General features: G+C 45.3%; 2 protein-coding genes across 3 annotated transcripts; both read left to right on the forward strand.

Annotated features, from left to right (window-relative positions):
• Positions 1-919: 919 nt before the first annotated feature.
• Positions 920-4,924, forward strand: frrs1l (ferric-chelate reductase 1-like). The gene is made up of 5 exons (XM_084669132.1): positions 920-1,540; positions 2,082-2,166; positions 2,351-2,489; positions 2,799-3,045; positions 3,223-4,924. Exons 1-5 carry the CDS (start codon positions 1,336-1,338, stop codon positions 3,393-3,395), a joined length of 849 nt encoding a protein of 282 aa, XP_084525258.1. The 5' UTR covers positions 920-1,335; the 3' UTR covers positions 3,396-4,924.
• A 136-nt stretch (positions 4,925-5,060) lies between these two features.
• On the forward strand, positions 5,061-19,350 carry tmem245 (transmembrane protein 245). 2 transcript variants are annotated; one of them, XM_084669129.1, is made up of 17 exons: positions 5,061-5,700; positions 6,376-6,493; positions 7,186-7,281; positions 7,558-7,668; positions 7,932-8,120; positions 11,790-11,959; positions 15,089-15,193; positions 15,300-15,382; positions 15,653-15,743; positions 16,196-16,294; positions 16,463-16,597; positions 16,818-16,940; positions 17,040-17,185; positions 17,352-17,452; positions 17,523-17,697; positions 17,780-17,974; positions 18,079-19,350. In XM_084669129.1, the coding sequence occupies exons 1-17, from the start codon at positions 5,113-5,115 to the stop codon at positions 18,128-18,130; spliced, it is 2,577 nt and encodes an 858-aa protein (XP_084525255.1). In that variant the 5' UTR covers positions 5,061-5,112; the 3' UTR covers positions 18,131-19,350. The 2 variants fall into 2 exon arrangements, with proteins under 2 accessions (XP_084525255.1, XP_084525256.1); XM_084669130.1 differs by lacking the exons at positions 5,061-5,700; positions 6,376-6,493 and having other exon boundaries at positions 6,514-7,281; positions 7,575-7,668.
• The last annotated feature ends 1,811 nt before the right edge of the window (positions 19,351-21,161 follow it).

Below are 21,161 nucleotides of genomic sequence, written 5' to 3' on the forward strand. Positions count from 1 at the left end.
ATTATATATATATATATTTTTGCTCTAATTTGAGCCGAATTTTATTTTACATTGAACTATATTCATATGAGTTAAATGATGAGTTATATGATATACATTTCAATATTAAGTATTCAATGCTTTTTAAAATTCTAACATTAAGTGACTGATTTGCTTCCACATACCGACAGCTCACTGGTCAGGGTGTCCACTGTCCAGGTTCCCTGCTGATCAGACACTGTGAAATCTGGGATTACAACTCCTATACTCCCACCATGTGGCAATGGGTGTGTTTGACTTCATGCAGCGCCGGTGTCGCCTGCAGCCGCCTGCAGCCGCCTGCAGCCCGGCTGACTTGAAGCAGCCAATGGCATTCTCAGCTTCAAGGCAGCCGGCTGCAGCCGACTGTCGGTGCCGCCGCCGCCGTTGCATTAAGTCGAACACACCTATTGTCAGACATCACCACTCAAGTGACGCGTCTCCAAAAAATACCCTTTGTAGGTTGTAGACCCTTATGTAGTGTAGGGCAGTGGTCAGCTTTGACCCTACCCATGTGATCTATCCGAGCTATTATGCATAGGATTTACATACAGTTAGAACCCTTCAATCCAGTACATTTATGTTGTGTTATGGTGTTCTGCACACTGCACACAATGTTTTAAACAACTCACACGTGGATTTAGACTAGATTGACTAGATTATCGTCACTCTCCTCACTAAATCATAATGTTGCTTTTCACCTCTCCGTCAATCTCTACTCCTTTTGATTTAAGGTTATTTTCCTCTCTACTCTTTTGGATAAGAATATGCTTATAGCAGGAGTACACCAGGTTCTGTCAAGGTGCATAGGAACTCATCCTGAGTAGCCAATAAACATATTTTCACAAATGTTACTGGTTGGAATTAAAAGGAAATTCAAAATCCAATAGATTGATCACGGCCGCTGGACGTCGTGGTTTCCTATTGGATGGCATCGTGAGTGAATATGATGGTAGAGTCAGAGTGACCTGGACGAGACCATTCGTTTTTACGTCTGATATCTTTTATCACATATCTGAATATTGCGGCCTTGGACCAGCAAAACAAGGAATCTCACGGGGATTAAACGGATTGCCCAAACAGAAGCGCTCTGTTACAAATCTTACTAATTCCGGTTTTAGTAGCCTAACCTTATCATCCGCTGAACCCGTCCCTCACTCTTCGTTTGATAGCAAGCTACGACACAAGCATTTGCGATGCGGAAATGATTCAATGACGAGATCAATCTCTCATATAAATTAGAGAAGCTCGAAAACGATCAACAATGAAGATTCCGATAGATTTTTCTTTTGTCTAGAATTTATTGTTCTTTTGGCCATGATCTCTCTGCGTAGCCTTCTACAGTTAACGCTGCTACTGAACCACGGCTGTTGGTGGGGGGTCCATCCGAGCCCCACCGATGAGGGTGCACTTCGGGCCAGCCACGGAGACCACGGAGAACCGGGCCATAAAGAGCCTCACAAGGACTCATATAGCACCTTCGCTTCCGAGTTTCTGGAGTCCCGTTATCTGTCAGACGATGGTGAGCATCACTGTGGGATGCGCTGTTTGCTTCCCGGTGACACTAACCATTTGTGACAGCATTAGCATGTCAGGCGTTTTTGATCATTGCCATGAAGTGTATTTTACTCAGCCATTCTGTCTCACTAATGTAAACTAGCTTGTTTATACACAAGGTGAAGGAGCTATTTCACACAATCAAACAAGTCTGCATTACTTTACGGTAACCGTAAACGCTAACCGTATACGTTGGCTCATAATGATGACTCGGTGTGTCGACGTGTAAACACAAGGTCATTTGACCATGGCCAACCACTCGGTGTACCACTGTGTCTTTGTGCCAGTTCTTAACTTTCCATTCTATGGTCAGAACATAGATCACGTTCAGCACCCTGGGCAGCTCCCTACTTCTTCCCCATCTCTCTCTCCTCTCTCTCTCTCTCTCTAAAAGGGCATGCACAATCTTTCCCACACATCTCCTGGCCTCAAACATTTGTCTACTTTACTGTCAGGTTAGTTAGGTTGGTTTTGCTGTTCTAAATGTGTGCTGGTTTGTTCTCCAGGCTACCCCTTCCCCACAGCGCCTCCTGTTGATCCATTTGCCAGGATCAAGGTTACAGACTGTGGAGTAACCAAGGGTTGCATCAGGTTAAAACCATTTCAGTGTGTGTTTGTGTGTGTGTGTCTGTGTGTCTGTGTGTGTGTGTCTGTGTGTGTGTGCAGGTGTGTCTGTGTTCCCAGGTGCATGCCTTAGGGCTCATGTTCACAGAAGCTACAGGATCTCCTCCCTCTTCTTTAGGTGTCAGTGAGTCTGCTCGCTCTCTCTCTGCAGGTATGGGAAGCCAGGCTGCGATGCAGAGACGTGTGACTACTTCCTGAGCTACCGCAGGATTGGGACAGATGTGGAGTACGAGATGAGCGCAGACACAGACGGCTGGGTGGCTGTGGGCTTCTCCTCCGACAAGAAGATGGTGAGCTGCTGTCATGGTATCAAACCACACACTTTGACCTTGTTGGTGTTTGCATCCTTGATGTTACATTAATTTGATTCATTAAGTTAGCACTGTCTTATCTGTGAAAATCTGCAATATTCCAAATGGGGAAAGCTATTAATGCACCATGTCATACATAATACAAATAATTCCATGACACTTACTACTGTAATATTCTTGGAACAGTACACTGCTTTGGATAACAGTATCTGCTTAAATTAATACATGTCAATGTTGTTCTAAGAACACAAAGTTGAAAAAAATAATTAACACGTTATTCTTTAACAGGGAGGAGATGATGTCATGGGCTGTGTCCATGACGATAACGGGCGTGTGCGTATCCACCACTTCTACAACGTGGGCCAGTGGGCCAAAGAGATCAAGAGGAACCCGGCGCGGGATGAGGAGGGACTGTTTGAGAACAACAGGGTGACATGTCGCTTCAAGCGCCCGCTGTATGTCCCCCGCGAGGAGACTCTGGTGGACCTGCACCTGTCCTGGTACTACTTGTTTGCCTGGGGCCCGGCCATACAAGGTCAGTGGGTTGTTGGGAAGTGAATGGACAGAAAATAAATGTTTACCTAAATGAATCTAAATCAACCGTTACAGCCTATCTTTTCCTCCTGACACCTTTTTTTTCTCTCTTCACCCTCCCCCCTCCCCTCCCCTCCCCTCCCCCCCCTCCTCCCCTCCCCTCCCTCTCCCCTCCCAGGCTCTATCACCAGGCATGACATTGACGCTCCCCCCGTCAGTGATCACATGATCAGCATCTATAAGTATGAGGACATCTTCATGCCCTCCACAGCCTACCAGACCTTCTCTTCTCCGTTCTGCCTACTGCTCATCGTGGCTCTCACCTTCTATCTCCTCATGGGCACCCCGTAAGCAGGGCATCCCATAAGCAGGACAGCTCATAAGCAGGACAGCCCATAAGCAGGACACCCCATAAGCAGGACACCCCATAAGCAGGACAGCTCATAAGCAGGACAGCCCATAAGCAGGACACCCCATAAGCAGGACACCCCATAAGCAGGACAGCTCATAAGCAGGACAGCTCATAAGCAGGACACCCCATAAGCAGGACACCCCATAAGCAGGACAACCCATAAGCAGGACAGCTCATAAGCAGGACAGCTCATAAGCAGGACAGCTCATAAGCAGGACACCCCATAAGCAGGACAGCTCATAAGCAGGACACCCCATAAGCAGGACAGCTCATAAGCAGGACAGCTCATAAGCAGGACAGCCCATAAGCAGGACAGCCCATAAGCAGGACAGCTCATAAGCAGGACAGCTCATAAGCAGGACAGCTCATAAGCAGGACAGCTCATAAGCAGGACAGCTCATAAGCAGGACACCCCATAATGAGAAAGAGGAGAGACAAAAACAGAAGAGAAATGGAGAGTCAACAATAAGACCTGTCTTCATCCTGAATACGGGGTGCACTTTGAACAGAAATACACATAAACTATTACATATAGAATACTTATTAATGCCTGGCACAAATGAGAAAAATCATAAAGCCAACAATTAGTGTTATCATAACACCCTAACCCTAGTCAGACAATGGTTCCAGCCACTGTAGATAGAAGAGATCAGTAGCATATAGGTTTAGCAGGTATTTGATTTGATATATTTATGTTAACCACTACAAGGATTAAACGACACACTTCCCAGTGAGCCCGTATTCGTCTTCTCATAACTTGTAATTCTAATGCATGCAGAAGATTGCTTGCTGGATCAGTCAGGATCGGCCAATGTTACGATCATTAATGATCATGAAATATCGAGCTGAACTGGGAGAGAGAGGACAGTGGGAGAAACAGCAGAGCACACACCTGCTCCAAGTTGGCGGGAACAGAAGTGGCTTACTGCACTGCTGAAGTGTTGGAGGTCAAGATCTTCCTGTTGTGGCCATGTTGTTGAACATTCTTGGCTTTTCTGCTTGCCCGTGGAATATTGTCCAGATAGAGAGTGCGTTGCTGTATTTGTCTTTCCAAGCTACAATTACAGACCAAGTTTTGTGTTCAGCATATGAGGAAAGTCGATGTGTCTGGGAAAAGTTGTTTACTTGTAGGTCTGCTGTGGTTGGTGTAACTGATGGTGAAATGAATGCCACACAGACCAGGAGAGCTGAGTGTTTGTCTGGAGGGTGAGGGTTGTTCACTGGCCCCGTTTGACCTGTTCTACATAAATACAATATCACACCAACAGCTAACCCTAACCAACAGCAGCATACGTTTAGAGAGTTGTACTCCACTGTAGATCGTCTGGCTACCACAGCCACTGTGCCAAGAGTTAAGGAATCTCTCTCACTAAACTAGTTGTTTGCTCGGAAATGCTTTCCACTGAAACTGCCTGTGTTATTTACCATGCTAGTGTTTGTTATCAATTAAATTGTCTTTAGAAAATAATTATGTTTTGTTTTATTACGTGGAAGACTGGTAGCCTATACCCATCGCGGTATGGACACGTTATACACTACGTTACCCATAATGCCCTTTTACGGTTACATCAACGTGACGTCGACTTAGTTGTTTTCTTCGTGGTGAGCTCCGTTGTTCACGTAGCGGAAGCAGGAGACTGAGGCAGACCAGTGAAGATGGCAGATGAGGATTCGGGGCCCGAGGCAGCTCCCCCGGAGAGCCCTCAACCTGCCCGGCCTCACTACGTCTCCTTCTCCGAGAGTGTTCAACCTGCAGTAGGCATGGTGAGCCAGTTGCTAACCCACCCTTCCTCCCTCAAATTTGACAAAAATATCAAACAAGCTTTCTACAACACCGGGGCTATGATCTTTGTGGCAATCTGTTGTGGAGCTGCTGTCCTGGTTTACTTTATCCTGGAAGCGTTTCTTCGGCCGCTACTATGGGCAGTGCTCTGCGGGACTTTCCTCCACCCGTTCAAGCACTCCCTGGCCCGCCTCGGCCGCTCCTGGCTCAACAGTCTCCAAGACACCGGGACGCCGATAGTTGTTGGGACTCTGCTGGTGCCTGTGTGGTGCGTGAACCACGGGGTGGAGGCGTTGGGATCCTTGGTCCTGGAGAGGCTCGTGGTGCTCATGGTGCTCGGGGTGGGCGCGCCGCTACTCTACCTGCTCTACCTGCTCTGGAGGCTGGTCGGCATGCAGTTGATCCTCGGGCAAGCGGGTGACATCATCGGTAGCGTGCTGGACTGCTTCCACGCCATGTTGGTAAGTGACAGGGGGAGATAGCAAGGCACGCCCCGGCCACAGCAACAAAAGGTCTTGTCACACTTGTCACACTGAACAACAGGAAGGTACATTACACTGGATCAGACGGTAGGCGTGGCAGGGTTAGTACAAACCATAACTGTCACGATTAATATGCAGAAAAAACACAGTAACTTGGTTTCTGTTTAACAATTCATTAATAGTACATTTATGGAACAGCAATAGGAAACAAACTCTAGAAGGTTCAAATGAATCTGAACTGGGCTTATCAAGTGTTATCAAGTTGACAAAAAAAAAAAGTCAACTTCATCAGGATCCCTGTTAGTACTCAGACACTGTGTTCTCAGTCTCAGACTTTTCTAATGCGACTGCGTCTAAAAATAACCAAGTACCGCCTGAGCAGTATTGGATTTCATCAGCTACTGTAGAGACTTTGTGTGAAGTACTGGTTGGTATCTTTTGGTACCTCGTGATTCGATTTTTGGGGTCATGATTCGATTAAAAATCTATTCACGATTTTTCTGAAAAAAACAAAACATCCCCTACCCCTATTGTGAACCGTTGCAGACATTGAGATTATTTCTTTTCAAGATGCTTTTCAATGTATTTCTCCTTCCCTCTGCACCTCCTTAATCTCCTTTCTCTTTCTCCCCTCTCTGTCTTCCCTCCCCCCAGGTTTGTACAGTAGTGGTGGGGTACATTTTAGCTGTGGTCTTCCTGTGGAGCCCCAGTACGAAGCGCAGCCTGAGGACTCTGTCTGTTCCTGTCTGGGCTATCCTGCTCTTCTTCCTGGGTGAGGGGATGGAGAGATATGGGAGATACATTCTGAAAAGACCAGGAGACAGTGAGCCATGCATTCCATGGTGGACTATCCTCTTCAGCCTGGCCGAGAGAGAAGCTGCATCCAGCTATCCTGGAGCTGCTGTTAGAAGATACACTGCATCCAGCTAGCCTGGAGCTGCTGTTAGAAGATGCACTGCATCCAGCTAGCCTGGAGCTGCTGTTAGAAGATACACTGCATCCAGCTAGCCTGGAGCTGCTGTTAGAAGATGCACTGCATCCAGCTAGCCTGGAACTGCTGTTAGCGTTGAGGCTGTTGCCTCCAGAACATGAACAGCAGAGGGGTTGGGCACTGTGGTATTGTGAAAGTTAAAACATGAAACAAAGGCTTCTCTCTGTTTAAAGGTCCACCGTACCACCACACACATGCTAACACACACACGTGCACTGTTCAGTGTGTATTTCAAGGCTGTCCTGAGTATTAATAGCAGCAGGGTTGTTGCAGAGGAGAGGTGATAACCTTTAATCCTGAAATGTTAAATGCATCTGAGAGTAGAAGACTGTTCTGAGGAGAAAATTGATGGAAAAGCTTAAAGCTAACACCAAGTTCTCCAAAGTGGTGGTATTGTTTTTCATGAGAGTTTTTTGTAGTGGAACTCTTGTATAACACTCTTCCTGTCTCTGCCCTTTCACCCTCCCCTCCAGTGTCTCTAACTGGGTCATGCAGAGTTCCCATATGTGTGGTGGTTATCTCTCTTCTGATAGTGGGTTCCCAAGAAAAACCACCGGTCCCAGGAAAAGGTGTAATCTCTCTCTCTTTTACTCACTTATACACACAGTACAGTGATACTAAACCATCGCAAATACTGGCACTTTGAACACTCCATCAGCTTTTGTTCTACCATTTCCCTTACCTCTATCCTCCCCTCTCCTTCCTCCCACCTCTCTCTTTCCTCCCACCTCTCTCCTTCCTCCCACCTCTCTCTTTCCTCCCACCCCTCTCCTCTCCTTCCTCCCACCTCTCTCTTTCCTCCCACCCCTCTCCTCTTCTTTCTCCCACCTCTCTTCTCTCTGGAGGTGAGTTACCTGGTCAGGTGTTATCGTTTGCTGCTAACACCATCTACATGGCCATTTCCTGCAGCAACCTGCGCATGAGCCCAGGGGCCAGCAGACCTGCGCCCCCTACAGGTGAGACTACAGGCACGACCTCTCATGCATGCTCAGCGCAGGTCATTGTCTGTGTGATGACTAAACTCATTCCTCATTCTTTCCCTTCTTTTTCTTTCTTTCTCTTGAGTTCCCTGTGACCTCTTTTTCTTCTATATCATCTTTTTTTCAATGTTTCTCCTTTTTATCTCCCTTTCTGTCTCTGTATCCCCCCCTCCGTCTCCCCTCCCCTCCGTCTCTTCTCCCCCCCGTCTCGTCTCTCCCTCTGTCTGCTCCCTGGGTAGGGGGTGTGCCCCCCCCCAGCCCCCTCTCCTCCCGCGCCCCCAGACCTGAGGCCGGGGGGCTGTTCTACCGTGAGAAGAGCTCCCAGAGAGCTAGCGACATCTACTTTGTCCTGCTGCTCTGGGCTGTCCTGCTGGTGCAGGTGTGGCTCAACCTGTGGATCCTGCAGCTGCTACCCATCCCTGTGGCTGGTAATATTCCTCCAAACACACACACACATCAGTATGTGCACATGCACACTAGAACTTAGGGCTGAACGATTAATTGCATTTGCGATTATATCGCAGTGTGACAACAACCAGATTTTGTAATCGCAAAGGCTGCGATTTTACTTTGGTGCACGTTACACTTTACCTTGACCTGTACGATGGCCTCAATATCGACAGAACCTGACACTACAGACACTTTGCCAATTTTGCCAATTCTGCTGCGCAGTGTCAGGTATGGTGCAAAACCTGCCTGGCTAACGTTGCTCCCTCACAGGGTAACACCACCAACCTAATTCAGCCCTAAAAAAACACCACAAAGCCATGTACGATGCATAGCTAAAATGCTAACACCAGTGTGTCAAATAAGCCAAATAACACCCGACAGGATCACTGATGGAAATGTTTCAAAGCCTAAATACATATTCATGTACAAAATTGCTCAAGCAGTAACAGCATTCATCAGGAAAGATATGATGTCCCTCGGTGATGCACAGACAGTAGGATCACTATGGCTGTCAGTGCCTTATTGTTTCTGTTAGGCTACTGACTGGATCAGAAATGTTCAGACAGTGTTCCTTTTAAGATTTAACCTTTTAGATGCGTGAGTTCTAAATATTTCCGACGGCTCCCACAGCGCAAGTCTTTTTTCAAAAACGGTAGCTAGCTAGCTTTAGTTAAGTGCAACGCACATGTTATTATCCTATGTTTAGCTTTGATTTACCAAAATATTTTCGAAGAGGTACAGGCGGGTATGTTTTCCTAAATTTTTCTGAACTTTGTGTGTTATGTTGCTAACTAGAGGTCAGTAATAGGCTATATATCTATATTTATTAATAATAAATCCTATAATAATTGCATATTAAATAAAAATTGCTATATTATTCAAAATAATCGCAATTAGCTTATTTTCCTAAATCGTTCAGCCCTACTAGAGCTGGGCGATAAATCGATAAACAAAAAAATCGAAGTAATGACTTCCCTCAATAAAGATATCTTAACATTTATTCATTTTCAATTATATCGATAGAGAATAATAAGGAACACCGGTCCGTTTAATTTCTGTGATGGAGCAGGAAGTTGTGGAGAAATAGTAGCCTACGCTCACTAAAATATACTGAGCACCTCGAGTGGAGTAGCTAATGTTAACCGCGGAAAATGAGTCTTATTGCTGAAAACAGTGGCAGCGATAACCATGGCGAGGGAGCAACTTCCAATTAAGAAATGATTGATAAAAAGGGTTCGTCTTCTTCAGTTATTTGGAAGTGGTTTGGCTTTTTGAAATCCAACAAAGAGCAGGGCAATGTTCGGTGCAAATTTTGTAGTAAACAAACAGGTGGTTACCAAGTCTGGTAATACGACAAACCATTTTTACCACCTGAAGCAAAATCACTTGTTGGAACATGCAGAAAGTGTGAGTTTGCGCCAAGGTATTGATAAAAAGCTTAAGTTACTTCACCCCAGGTACGTGCTCTCTGCGCTGTTATGCCGAGTGTAGGAAAAAAGAGGAAGATACTTTTTTTTGCTACTGCTACAGATCTGTGGTCCATTGTCTTAATTCCATTTACATTTATTCATTTAGCAGACGCTTTTATCCAAAGCGACTTCCAAGAGAGAGCTTTACAAAGTGCATAGGTCACTGATAATAACAACAAGATAGCCCCAAAGCATTGCGGGTAGCCAAAACATGAAGCACACATTGTGAACAACCAAAAAATAAGTGCCAAAGGGAAGAACCATAAGAGCATGTAGTTAAACAAGTTACAATTAAACAACATGAATCTCTAAGTGCAAGTGTACCTGTAGAAAAAGCAGCAACAGTAAAAACTAGAGAGGGTACAATTTCTGGGGAAATTGGAGGGTGTGCTTGGGTCCGTATTTAAATGACATTTTACCGCTGATATTTCTGTATATTTTACATAAAATGCATAGCCTATTTATTTATAAAGATTACATATATTTAAAAGCATATTTTTTTCTGCTCATTTACAACTCAAAATGTAAAGTGAAGAAATAGTTGTCTTCTCATTTCCCCTGCAAGAAGGAATGGTGATCAGCAACCATAGTTGAATCAACACTAATACATTTGGCAGACCAGTGTAAAAATTGACCTAATCTCTATGACTTACACGTCATTGTAATTTTTTCCCTTCTCGTGATATTTTCAGGCATTTAGCCTACTCCTATTGCATTCATTCATTAATAAAAAAAACCTTTTGAAACTTATTTTAACAACGACGTTACCAGCAGTACCTATCTCAGATTGAATTGCAATTCAAATAGTACCATAGGCTAACTGAAAATATGCCCCCAAAAACGTAAATAAGCTTGACATTTATTTAGGGGAAAATCACTCATAAATAAACATGTCAGTGGGAGCAATCTTTGTCAGTAACAAGGCAAAATGCGATATAACCCTGCTGTGTGCTGCCCCGGTAAATTGTAGGCTACTACTACTAGACTGTCTTGGTAGCGATTGCGTTGGTTGAATTCGATTTAACATTACTTCCGTTGTACGGTCTAGGCTGAAATGAATTATTTTCATGAACAGATTGACAAAGTTTAGGCTGTGGCAATGGAGTTCAGTTTAGTAGTCACTAGTCAGATAGTTTCACCTATTGAAAGACTTGATTTAAGTAAGGGTAGTGCCGAACATGTGCCGCCGTTTGACTTCCTACTAGTACTGTAAACAGCTGTGGAGATGTTTTTGTTAGCTACTAGATTAGGCTACAACGTTGCAGTGAGCCACACTGGTTTGAAACCACAGGTAATGATAATTTCACCCACAAATTGTTTACTTGTAATCTAATGTCATAATAAATCCTACAACAAAAATGTAATTGTGAGGAATGTTAATTTTAACGATTGAAAACAATGTGGCTAATGTCATGATGTTAATGCTTCAGTGAAATAGTTGTTTTGTACATTACACATTACAATTGTGTGTCATATCACAAAGTAAAATGAGCAAATAGTTATCACCTAGGCCTCTTTGCTTGTGGCGTTTCTGCAGCCTTGCAGTAAAGCAGTTAGCCTTGCCATCTCCAAGAAGTTAACGAGCTGCTAAACTAATGTTCTGCTAGAGATAAACATGCAAGTTTTTGTGAGTTAGTGACGTTGGTGTCGTCAGTAACTGTGGCTAGCAAGTTAGCCACCGTTAGCTTCACTTTTTGCCACAAAAACGTAATTTGTATGTAAACCGTGCAACGGAACGCAAATCCCAATACAAGCAACTCAATCGCTACCAAGGCGAAACGTTTGACACCTAGGTTGTCTGTGTAGTCCAAATATTAACAAAGTTTTAGGGGGGCAAAAATAAATAATAATAATAATATATATGTGAGATAACAATGATTGTGCCCTTGCCGAAGGCAAAGCACAACCAATAAAAATAAGATTAACTAAAATAGAATATTTTGCAGCGAATACAGCAGTTTAAATCAGTTTCCACTAACCAACAAGAGCAACAAGTCTCTAAGCAAGAGTATTATTATACTATAGTATAATTATCGTTATTGAATGGAAATATAAATATATTGATAATTCTTTACCCATATCGCCCAGACCTAATGCACATGCTCCTGCACAGAAACTGACAGTTTGCAAATCAAATTATTACATATGGCAGACTGAGTGTATTTGTGTTTTTTGTAGTATGGGTACTGAAGAAGATAGTGGTGCGTTTTGGCCTGAAGGGATTTGCTAAGCGGAGGCTGATCTCATGGTGGGAGGTGCTGCAGAGGTTCTGCTGGGAGCGACAGGAAGCCCTCCTACCTGGACCAATCAAAGGCCTTGCTCAGTTCCTGCTCCGTGTCGACACCAAGGTAACGCACACACACTCGAAATGCCACAACCTTTCACTAAGTGATACACTAAACCTGCATGTTCCTGTCCAGTCCCCCACTGGTGTGCAGTTGGCTGCATTTTTTGATAGAATAAGGATTATAATGTTCCAGAAGTCTAAAATCACTGATGATTAGAAGTAGCTTACCGGATGCTGTTGAGGTCTGCACTGTGCAGAAGGTTTAATTACTAGTAACTACAGTGTTTCTTCGTATCTCTGAAAGGAGGTTTTTAAATGGTTCATAGCAGTTTGCATGGAGAACAGCCGTCTTTTGAAGCGGCTGATTGGTCATTGAGGGGGAAGTACCCCCTGTGAGTTCTGCCAGGTAGATTAGAGGAAATGAAACATTGAAATTTAAACATGACATTTTAAATCGTTGATACGATTGCTGTCTGCTGCATGTCAGAGTCCCTTCTGAAGATTTCACTGATGCTTCACCTCCCTCGTCTCACATGCTAGCTTGACGTCCACGCCTGCACCCTTTTTCTGGTCCAAGCACTTGTTGACACCTCTGATATCCAATTACAATGATTGGCATCCCTCTCAAAACTTTTGAAACTCCCTGCACCCAATCACAACCTGCCTGCCCCTTTCTCATTTGTAAGCCCCGCCTCCTTTACAGCACGTACCAGTATCCTGGTGTGTACCAGTATCCTCCTGGCGTGTACCAGTATCCTCCTGGTGTGTACCAGTATCCTGGTGTGTACCAGTATCCTGGTGTGTACCAGTATCCTGGTGTGTACCAGTATCCTCCTGGTGTGTACCAGTATCCTGGTCTGTTCAAGAGGCTGAGTTCTTGTTGCTTGGGTACCATGTGCCCCATATTAATCCCTGAATGTGTCTCTGTCTCTTCCTAAAGCTGTGGCGTTGGCTTAACAAGCAGGTAATGACCTGGAGGAGTGCTGAGAGAGAGTTCATGCAAGTGTATGCGTGCGTTTATAAGCATGTATGTATGTGTGTGTGTGAGTTCTGGAGTGAGCAGCTGACAAAGAGAGCAGAAGTGTGTGTGCGTGGCAGTGAGCTCACCCTGCTGTACAGTAATCTCACTCTCTCCCCATCCACTGTCATCCCTCCATCCTGTCCACTTGTGCACGCCCCCTGACCTCACTTACTGCTCGCTTCTTGCTACACACTGCTGAGGCTACGGTGGGGTGAGCTCATTGGGTCCTCAGCCCTCCGTAGTTTCTCCCTACTGTGACCTGTTTGACTGGTCGGCTTCAGAGTGTTTGAGCTGCATGTAGCTATATGATGGGGTGGGGTTTCTGTAACTAGGACAGTATGTTGACCACCTGACGGGGGAGGGGGAAAAGGGGGGTCCTGGGATACATATCTATGATAGAACAGGTCCAGTGTGGGTTTTACACTGGAAAGGAGAGGGGATGGGTTGGGACACTCCTTATTAGAGTTAGGGTTAAGGCCGATTTGTACTTCTCCGACTCCGTTACGGACAGATGCATGCATGGAGTCGGACGGATGGTTAGAATTTATACTACTCCACGGCTCTGCGTGCTGAAAGCAATTCAGCAATGAATAGCAATTGCGCTGCACTGCAATGCTAGCTAGGTTATCGAAAAGTCGGAGCAAATTTACAAATGAGCCATTTCATCAATAAAATAAGCACATTCTTAGCAACTACACTGCCCATTTCTCGTCACATTTTAATTCAGATGCTGATTTACATGTACTGTTTAGCTGAAATATGAATTGTAAAAACTTACAACAATGGCGGTCAAAGGATTCTGTTCTCTTGTTGGTCACGGCAACCCCGCCCCTGACGCAAGCGGTTCTTAATACGGACCAATCACAGCCAAGGGGTATCCATAAAACGGATGACGGACGGACGGATAGTCAGGAAAATCAGGAGGTGCACGCAGAGCTCTGCGAGGGGCTCGGAGAGGACACAGAGAGGGAGTTCCTTGACGGAGAGGGCATTCCCTGTGTGCGTGTCCGTAAAAACGCAGAAGTATAAATTGGCCTTTAGTTGTGCACAAACATATATTGACTTAATATGGTTAAATACATTTGACCATTGTGGTGACTGTGATCACCAGTGTCCCAGCAATGCTTCGTCCCATGACCTCTTTAAAGTGCTCACTTTCCTTACTAACTCTGGCTAACATGCTAGCTGACATGTTCATATTAAGCTAAGCTACATTAGGAGAGATGTGCATTTCCATAATCTGAGGATCATTTGGGCAGCTCTCACAAACATTATCTTTCTAAATCCCACACAGAGCTGTGGTACGTTGAGCTGTCCTGTTCTGTCAGAAGAGAGCTTAGCAGCAGTATTGAGATGCAGCCCTACTTGGGATGTGAGGGACTGTGTGCTCACTTATCCTCCTGACACCTGGTGGTGACACACACACACCTCTCAGAACTAACCACACACAATTTTATAGGGTTTGAAAGCATCCTTGATGGTTGGGACATAGAGAAACCTGGGTGATTAGCATCTGTCCTTTCATCTCAGATAAACTGAGAGAAGGAGGAAAAGAAAGCGAGATGTTTTTATTATCAGGAGCGAACATAACCAGGCAATGGCCAGAAACATTGTGATGATGAATAACAGCATCATGACCTTTTTTAGAAAGGCTTGAAGTCTCTGCAGTCAAAACACACTCTCTCACACACATGCACACTCACAGAGCTGCAGGGTATGCCTTTATGCCTGGTTTGTGTGAGGATATCGGTGTGTAGGGTCAGGGTGCAGCTCCGTCGTTATGCCCGCAGTCTTCACTAATCATCCAGGAATCTCCCTAGAGACTACCTTTTGGCACTGACCAATCGGTGTGCTCTTCTGCCACGAATGATTTGTTCAGCAATTTACATACAGCAATGTGATGGACCGCCAGTGTACATCATGTGATTGGCTGTTGCGAGCTCTTTGTTTCAGATGCCAGACTGATGAGGGTTGTGTGAGAGGATTCGTGAGAGTAGTGTTCACCTGAGGCAGGGAACACCGCTTTCTCCATATGACCAGCAGCACCTGTCCAGAGACTCCAACTGACTGATTATATCTCTATTCTCTCTCTGTTCCTATCCTCTTTTTTTCTCCCCTCTCTCTCTCCCTTCTCCTCTCTCCTCTCTCTTTTTTCCTATCTCTGTGTAGATGATTGTGTGGCTGGAGCGCTCTCTGGATAAACTCATCAGCATCTTCATCATCTTCCTACTGGTCACAGGAACTCTACTGATGGCTCTGCTCCTCACCGCTATGGTACAGAGCTGTGTTCCTCGCTGCTGCACCGTCTGGGTGCAGGTCACTGCAGTGACTCTAACCAGGTCACTGTAGTGTTGGACAGCTGTGTGTGCTTGCTCCCCAGGTCCACCATGAAAGTGTTCATATTATTGAGGTCACCAGTAACCTGATCAATGAGACGGTCTCCAACCACCCAGAATGGGCCAAGTATGAGACACTCGCTTTCTCACTCATTACATTTAGTCATTTAGCAGACGCTCTTATCCAGAAGGCCGGGAATTGAACTGGCAACCTTCGGATTAATAGCCCGATTCCCTAACCGCTCAGCCATTTGACTCACACTCCTCTAACATACACTCACACTCACTAAGTCACACTCACTCTCCCATACACTCAGTCAGTCAGTCACACTCTCACACACACACACACACACAGCCTCTGTATGAGATGCTACATACCGGTGTGTGTGTGTCCCAGCTTACTTCCGGAGGCGCAGGTGGTCCAGAAGGCTCTGAACTCAGCTGCCACCAATGTCTACCAGCACGGACGAGAATGGATCACTAACAAGGTGGGTCCTGCCTTGCTGCACAGGCCGCCTGTAGCACAGACCCCCTGTAGCACAGGCCCCCTGTAGCACAGACCCCCTGTAGCACAGACCCCCTGTAGCACAGGCCCCCTGTAGCACAGGCCCCCTGTAGCACAGACCCCCTGTAGCACAGACCCCCTGTAGCACAGACCCCCTGTAGCACAGGCCCCCTGTAGCACAGGCCCCCTGTAGCACAGGCACCCTGTAGCACAGACCCCCTGTAGCACAGACCCCCTGTAGCACAGACCCCGCACAGGCACCCTGTAGCACAGACCCCCTGTAGCACAGACCCCACACAGGCACCCTGTAGCACAGGCACCCTGTAGCACAGACCCCACACAGGCACCCTGTAGCACAGGCCCCTTGCTGGACTAGGGGCACATGAGGGTATTGTCTGTAGACCCTCATGGATTTCTGTGTGTGTGTGTGTGCAGCTCCACAAGATGTTAGGGGATAAGGTGAATCACACAGCTGTCATTGAGAAGCAGGTTCTAGAACTTTGGGACCGACTCTACCAGTCCTGGTTCGTCAAGGTAACGCACAAATACACAAACACACTCCATAATAATCCATAATGCATCCTTCTTATCAGCTTAAATATTGGATGAGTCTCTGACTATCAGGGTTTGTGTGTGTGTATACATGTTTGTGTATGTCTGTATACATGTTTGTGTATACGTGTTTGTGTGTGTGTGTTTCAGAACACTACCCAGACAGGGCGTCAGGGCCGGGGCCACAAGCTGGCCCTGCAGAGGCAGAGCAGCTGGCTGGGTGACATCCTAGACTGGCAGGATGTTGCCTCCTTTGTACAGGAGAACATTGAGACGTTGCTGTCTGTGAGTGTGTGCTGTGTCTATGCTGTCTGTGTAGTGTGTGTTCTCAGCTTGTGTGTGCGTGTGGTTTCAGTGTGTGTGAAGTGTGTACTGTATTCTCGAACTGTATTTTCACCCTGTCTGAGTGGTTTCAGTTTGTGTGATGTGTGCACACTCTGAGTGTGTGTGACATGGATGGGTGTGCTGGTGGTGTGTGTGATGTGTGTTCTAACCCTAACCCTAGATAATGGAGTCTCTGTGGGTTGTGATGAGTCGAAACGTTGGGCTGCTGTTTTCCACGACAACCACTCTCCTCACTGTCCTGTTCCACAGTGGCACGGCTCTTCTAAACTTTGCCCTGAGCCTTGTGAGTCTCACAAACACTTTCACTCTCTATTGTGTTGCCACTCTCTTTTTGCTTTGCTATATTGTGTGTGTGTGTGTGTGTGTGTGTGCGTGTGTGTAGGTCATCTTCCTGACCACCCTGTTCTACCTGCTGAGCTCCAGTGGAGAGAACTACAAGCCAGTCAAGTGGGTGATCAGTCTCACCCCGCTGTCCCAACCCGGAGCCTCCTCCAACATCATAGGCCAGTCTGTGGAGGAGGCCATCAGGTACACACACACGGACACACACACTCACACACACATACACACATACATACACACACATATACTGTGTATATATATAATAACTGTGTGTGTCTCAGAGGGGTGTTTGATGCATCTAATAACACGTGTCTATAATAACTGTGTTGGGTGTGGGGTGTGTGTGTGTCAGAGGGGTGTTTGATGCGTCTCTGAAGATGGCTGGTTTCTATGGCCTCTATACCTGGCTCACACACACCATCTTTGGCATCAACATAGTCTTCATCCCTTCTGGTAAGTATTGTGTGTGTGTGTGGTATAGTTACCTTGGCTTGATGAAACTGAACCTCCCCCCACTCCGTAGCTCTGGCTGCCATCCTGGGGGCTGTGCCGTTCCTGGGGACCTACTGGGCGGCGCTACCCGCTGTCTGTGACCTGTGGCTGGCTCAGGGAGAGGGTGTGAGGGCTCTGCTGCTGCTGTTCTGCCATCTGCTGCCAACCTACTTTGTAGACACTGCTATCTACTCCGACATATCAGGGTAAGAGGGGGTTCCTGGATCTTTGTGTGTGTGTTTTTGCGTGTCTCTTCTGTGATGACACGTTGGTCCCCTCTGTGTGTAGAGGTGGGCACCCCTACCTGACAGGCCTGGCTGTGGCTGGCGGAGCGTACTACCTGGGTTTGGAGGGGGCCATCATCGGGCCCATCCTGCTCTGCATCCTGGTGGTGGCAGCAAACATCTACAGTGCCATGCTTATGAGCCCCAGTTCTGCCCAGCAAACACCCATCCAAGCAAGCTGGCCAGTGTATTCGGCTAGGTATGTGTACACACTCACGTCGACACACACATGCATTGTTTTATATAGCTACAACGTGGTATTTTCGTCATTTTTAAAAACTTTTTTTCTATTCATGTCTTCAGGCCTTTCACTGACTCCACCCCCTCGGTGCTGAAGAGAGCGAGCGATGAGTGAGAGGGGTGTTTCTGACTTCCGATTGGTTGGTTTTCTAGGAGTAAACAGACCCATCCCTGACATCCCTGTGCTACAGGGTCTCCCTGATGGGGGCACGGGGGCAGGAGCCATGGTTACCCAGGATGCCTTTTGCTTGCCAGCAGTGGAGTGCTCTGTGCCTCAGCTCAACTTCTATGGGCCAACGCCCACATTAGGCATAATGTTTGCTGTTGGGTGATATAATTGAATTTAGTGCCTCGATATCATGGTCCAATGTGTGGGTTAGGGTATCTCTACAAAATGCTCTGCAGACTAACTAGAGGGGAGGGGCTTAGCTCTGCTCCCTCTTTCTACCCAGAGGTCAAAGTTCAGACGGGTCGTTCATTGTTAAGTGTTGCACTAGTTTTGTGCTCTTATCTCATCCAGCTGTGATCAGGCCTGATCCTAGAAGAGCCATGTGTCATGGTTCAGCTCAAATCAGTCTGACTGTCCCAGGGCCTCGTTTTGAGCAGCCAAGCTCTCTGAGATGGAGGTTGGGCTGGAACATGGAGAATGCTGTCCCTAGCATCTCTCCAGGATCTGGCTTGGTTGCTTCTGTTTTTATGCTTGTTTTATTCTTTATCAAGTTTACTGTTAAATGTAAATATCATTGACATTTATGTGGTTTCTTACCTTGTTCTTTGATGTGTTTATGTGATGTGTCATGTTAAGCAGGTACCTCGCATGGTGACTGGCTCTGTATTCAGGCACTTCCTGCGCTGGGAGTTAGGACTTCCTGTGTGGAGTTTGGGCCCTGCATATCGGTTACCTCAGATGAATGTTTTGATAAGGTTAGGATTAATATTGGGCATGGCCTGTTTAGTGCCCTTGTGTATCTTTGATCTATCACTCAGATATATATATCGATTTGTCAAGTTGACCACACACAGCTTACTTAACTGCATCACATTCACACACACGATGCTTATTATAAAACACTTACAAATATACATTGTATACACCAGTTAAACTATTTGTACTGATAATTAATCTGTAATCCACATCCACAGAAAAAATGGGTAATGTGCTATCCGCCTGAAGTGTAACATTGGTTATACTGTAATCTAATGATATAGACTGGCCAGGAGATGTATGATTTGGGACTGTGCCATTACCCCGAGACTTATGTACTTTGTAATTTATCTTTGCTGTATTTTCTACTGGAAATGCACTGAGCTAATAAATATTACAATTTGAACTAAGAGGGTGTCTGTCTGTGTCAAGGTAATATAATGAGTCATCCCTGGAAACAAACACAACCAACACAGTCTACTTGATCAGGAACTGTAGTTGATCATGAACAGAAAGTTAGACCAATGGAACACAAAGTCAAACGGCTAAGTCAATTATCTGAAATACCTTGTAACCGGAGTTCAATCTGAAGACTTAGTCTGCAGTGTGAGGAGGGTAGTGGTATGGAGGTGCTCTTGACGTTGTGAAAGGTGTCGTATGACTTGTCGTTGCAGTACAGACTCTTATGAAACGTTGTTGTAGCTGAAAACGATAATAGTTCCCTCCTTTCCTGAACAGTCTTCGGTAGGTCAGTCCGACGTACAGTCGTGACCAAAAGTATTGATACATTTTTTGTAAAGTTTGCCGGTTCAGTATTTGTGACAAACAAAAACCAAACATTTCCCTCTGTGATATCCTTTACAGTTTTCATGAGTTTCACGATTGCTAAAACCCATTTTCTCAAAACTGTAAACACAAAACCTCATCTTCAGGCACTATTTACAAAACCTCTGAATCCTCTTGCTAAATGAAACTTTCGCCTCAAAACAGATTTACCTGTGCTCAAAATCAAACACTGCTCTCAAATCATAAACAAAGTGATCAAAATTATATACACTATCAAGTAGTCAGTAAACAATACACCAAAAAATAACCCTAATAAACAAAAAACACATTGTTCAAAACATACAGTTGTCAGAGATAAGTACATTTTTAATCTCAAAACAAATGTTATATTTATCCGTCCTTTTGATGAACGAAAACAAGTTCTATCATAGTAGCTCATTGTTTTTTGTTCTTTCTACTCCTTGTACCCCTATACAGCAATCTGCAAATTGTGTTTTACCATGTGAAATGGTTTACAGTATTGACAACAGACTGCACAATTAGCTAAATGAGTTCAGACAACTGAGAACTTTGTTCAGCCAATGGGGTTTTAGTGTTTTAGCAGTTGAGAAAAACTGTAATATAAAGGATCCTGGGCCTGACATTGTTCCAGTGCTGATTTCAACCAGCATTCTGAAGCGTTATCCACACTGTAGAAAAAAGCTGATAAAAAAAGTTATAACTAGAGATCATTAATTAGAAAATAATAATATAAAAATAATTCAGTAAAAGCTTCTAAATATAGGCGCTGCTATGAACATTCTCATTTTGATAATACACAAATCTAGACTGTGGTGTGTACTTGTGTAGTTTGTAGTGTGGGTCATCCAGCAGCGCTGACAGGAGGCTGTTATCCTGGATAACTGTGTGATAACTGTGTGATAACTGTGTGATAACTGTGTGATAACTGTGTGATAACTGTGTAATAACTGTGTGATAACTGTGTGATAACTGTGTAATAACTGTGTAATAACTGTGTGATAACTGTGTGATAACTGTGTAATAACTGTGTGATAACTGTGTGATAACTGTAATAGTGTAATCACACTGTCAAAGACGATCAGAGCGTTGTCTTCTTTGAATCTTTAGTTTCTTTGAAAAAATGATTGAGGAGTTCCATGAATCTGAATTCCAGGAATGGGTTTGAAGATGTCTGTGTATTTGATCGGTATCTCCTTTAGGGTCATGTTCCTGGCATCTGTCCTGTTGTATGTCATGCTCCTGGGGTGGCTGTGGCTCAGGGGGTACAGAGGGTTGTCTGTTAATAGCAAGGTTTGCGGTTCGATCCCCAGCTCGTAGGTCATGTGCCAAAGTATCCTTGAGCAAGACTGAACCCCAAGTTGCTCCCGATGGGCAGGCATGGCAGCTCGCTGCCGTCGGTATGTGTGAGTATGAA

Source organism: Hypomesus nipponensis, chromosome 2, assembly GCF_054491055.1.
Source record: "Hypomesus nipponensis isolate SF chromosome 2, ASM5449105v1, whole genome shotgun sequence".
Lineage (NCBI taxonomy): Eukaryota > Metazoa > Chordata > Actinopteri > Osmeriformes > Osmeridae > Hypomesus > Hypomesus nipponensis.

What these genes read in the sequence shown, in the direction of transcription:
- tmem245 (XM_084669129.1), top strand. Translation starts at nt 5,113, where the DNA reads ATGGCAGATGAGGATTCGGGGCCCGAGGCAGCTCCCCCGGAGAGCCCT. An exon ending in CAGACCTGCGCCCCCTACAG is followed by an intron (nt 7,669 to 7,931) that starts GTGAGACTACAG and finishes CTCCCTGGGTAG; the next exon opens with GGGGTGTGCCCCCCCCCAGC. An exon ending in GAGAATGGATCACTAACAAG is followed by an intron (nt 15,744 to 16,195) that starts GTGGGTCCTGCC and finishes GTGTGTGTGCAG; the next exon opens with CTCCACAAGATGTTAGGGGA.
- frrs1l (XM_084669132.1), top strand. Translation starts at nt 1,336, where the DNA reads ATGATCTCTCTGCGTAGCCTTCTACAGTTAACGCTGCTACTGAACCAC. An exon ending in GTAACCAAGGGTTGCATCAG is followed by an intron (nt 2,167 to 2,350) that starts GTTAAAACCATT and finishes CTCTCTCTGCAG; the next exon opens with GTATGGGAAGCCAGGCTGCG. An exon ending in TCTCCTCCGACAAGAAGATG is followed by an intron (nt 2,490 to 2,798) that starts GTGAGCTGCTGT and finishes ATTCTTTAACAG; the next exon opens with GGAGGAGATGATGTCATGGG.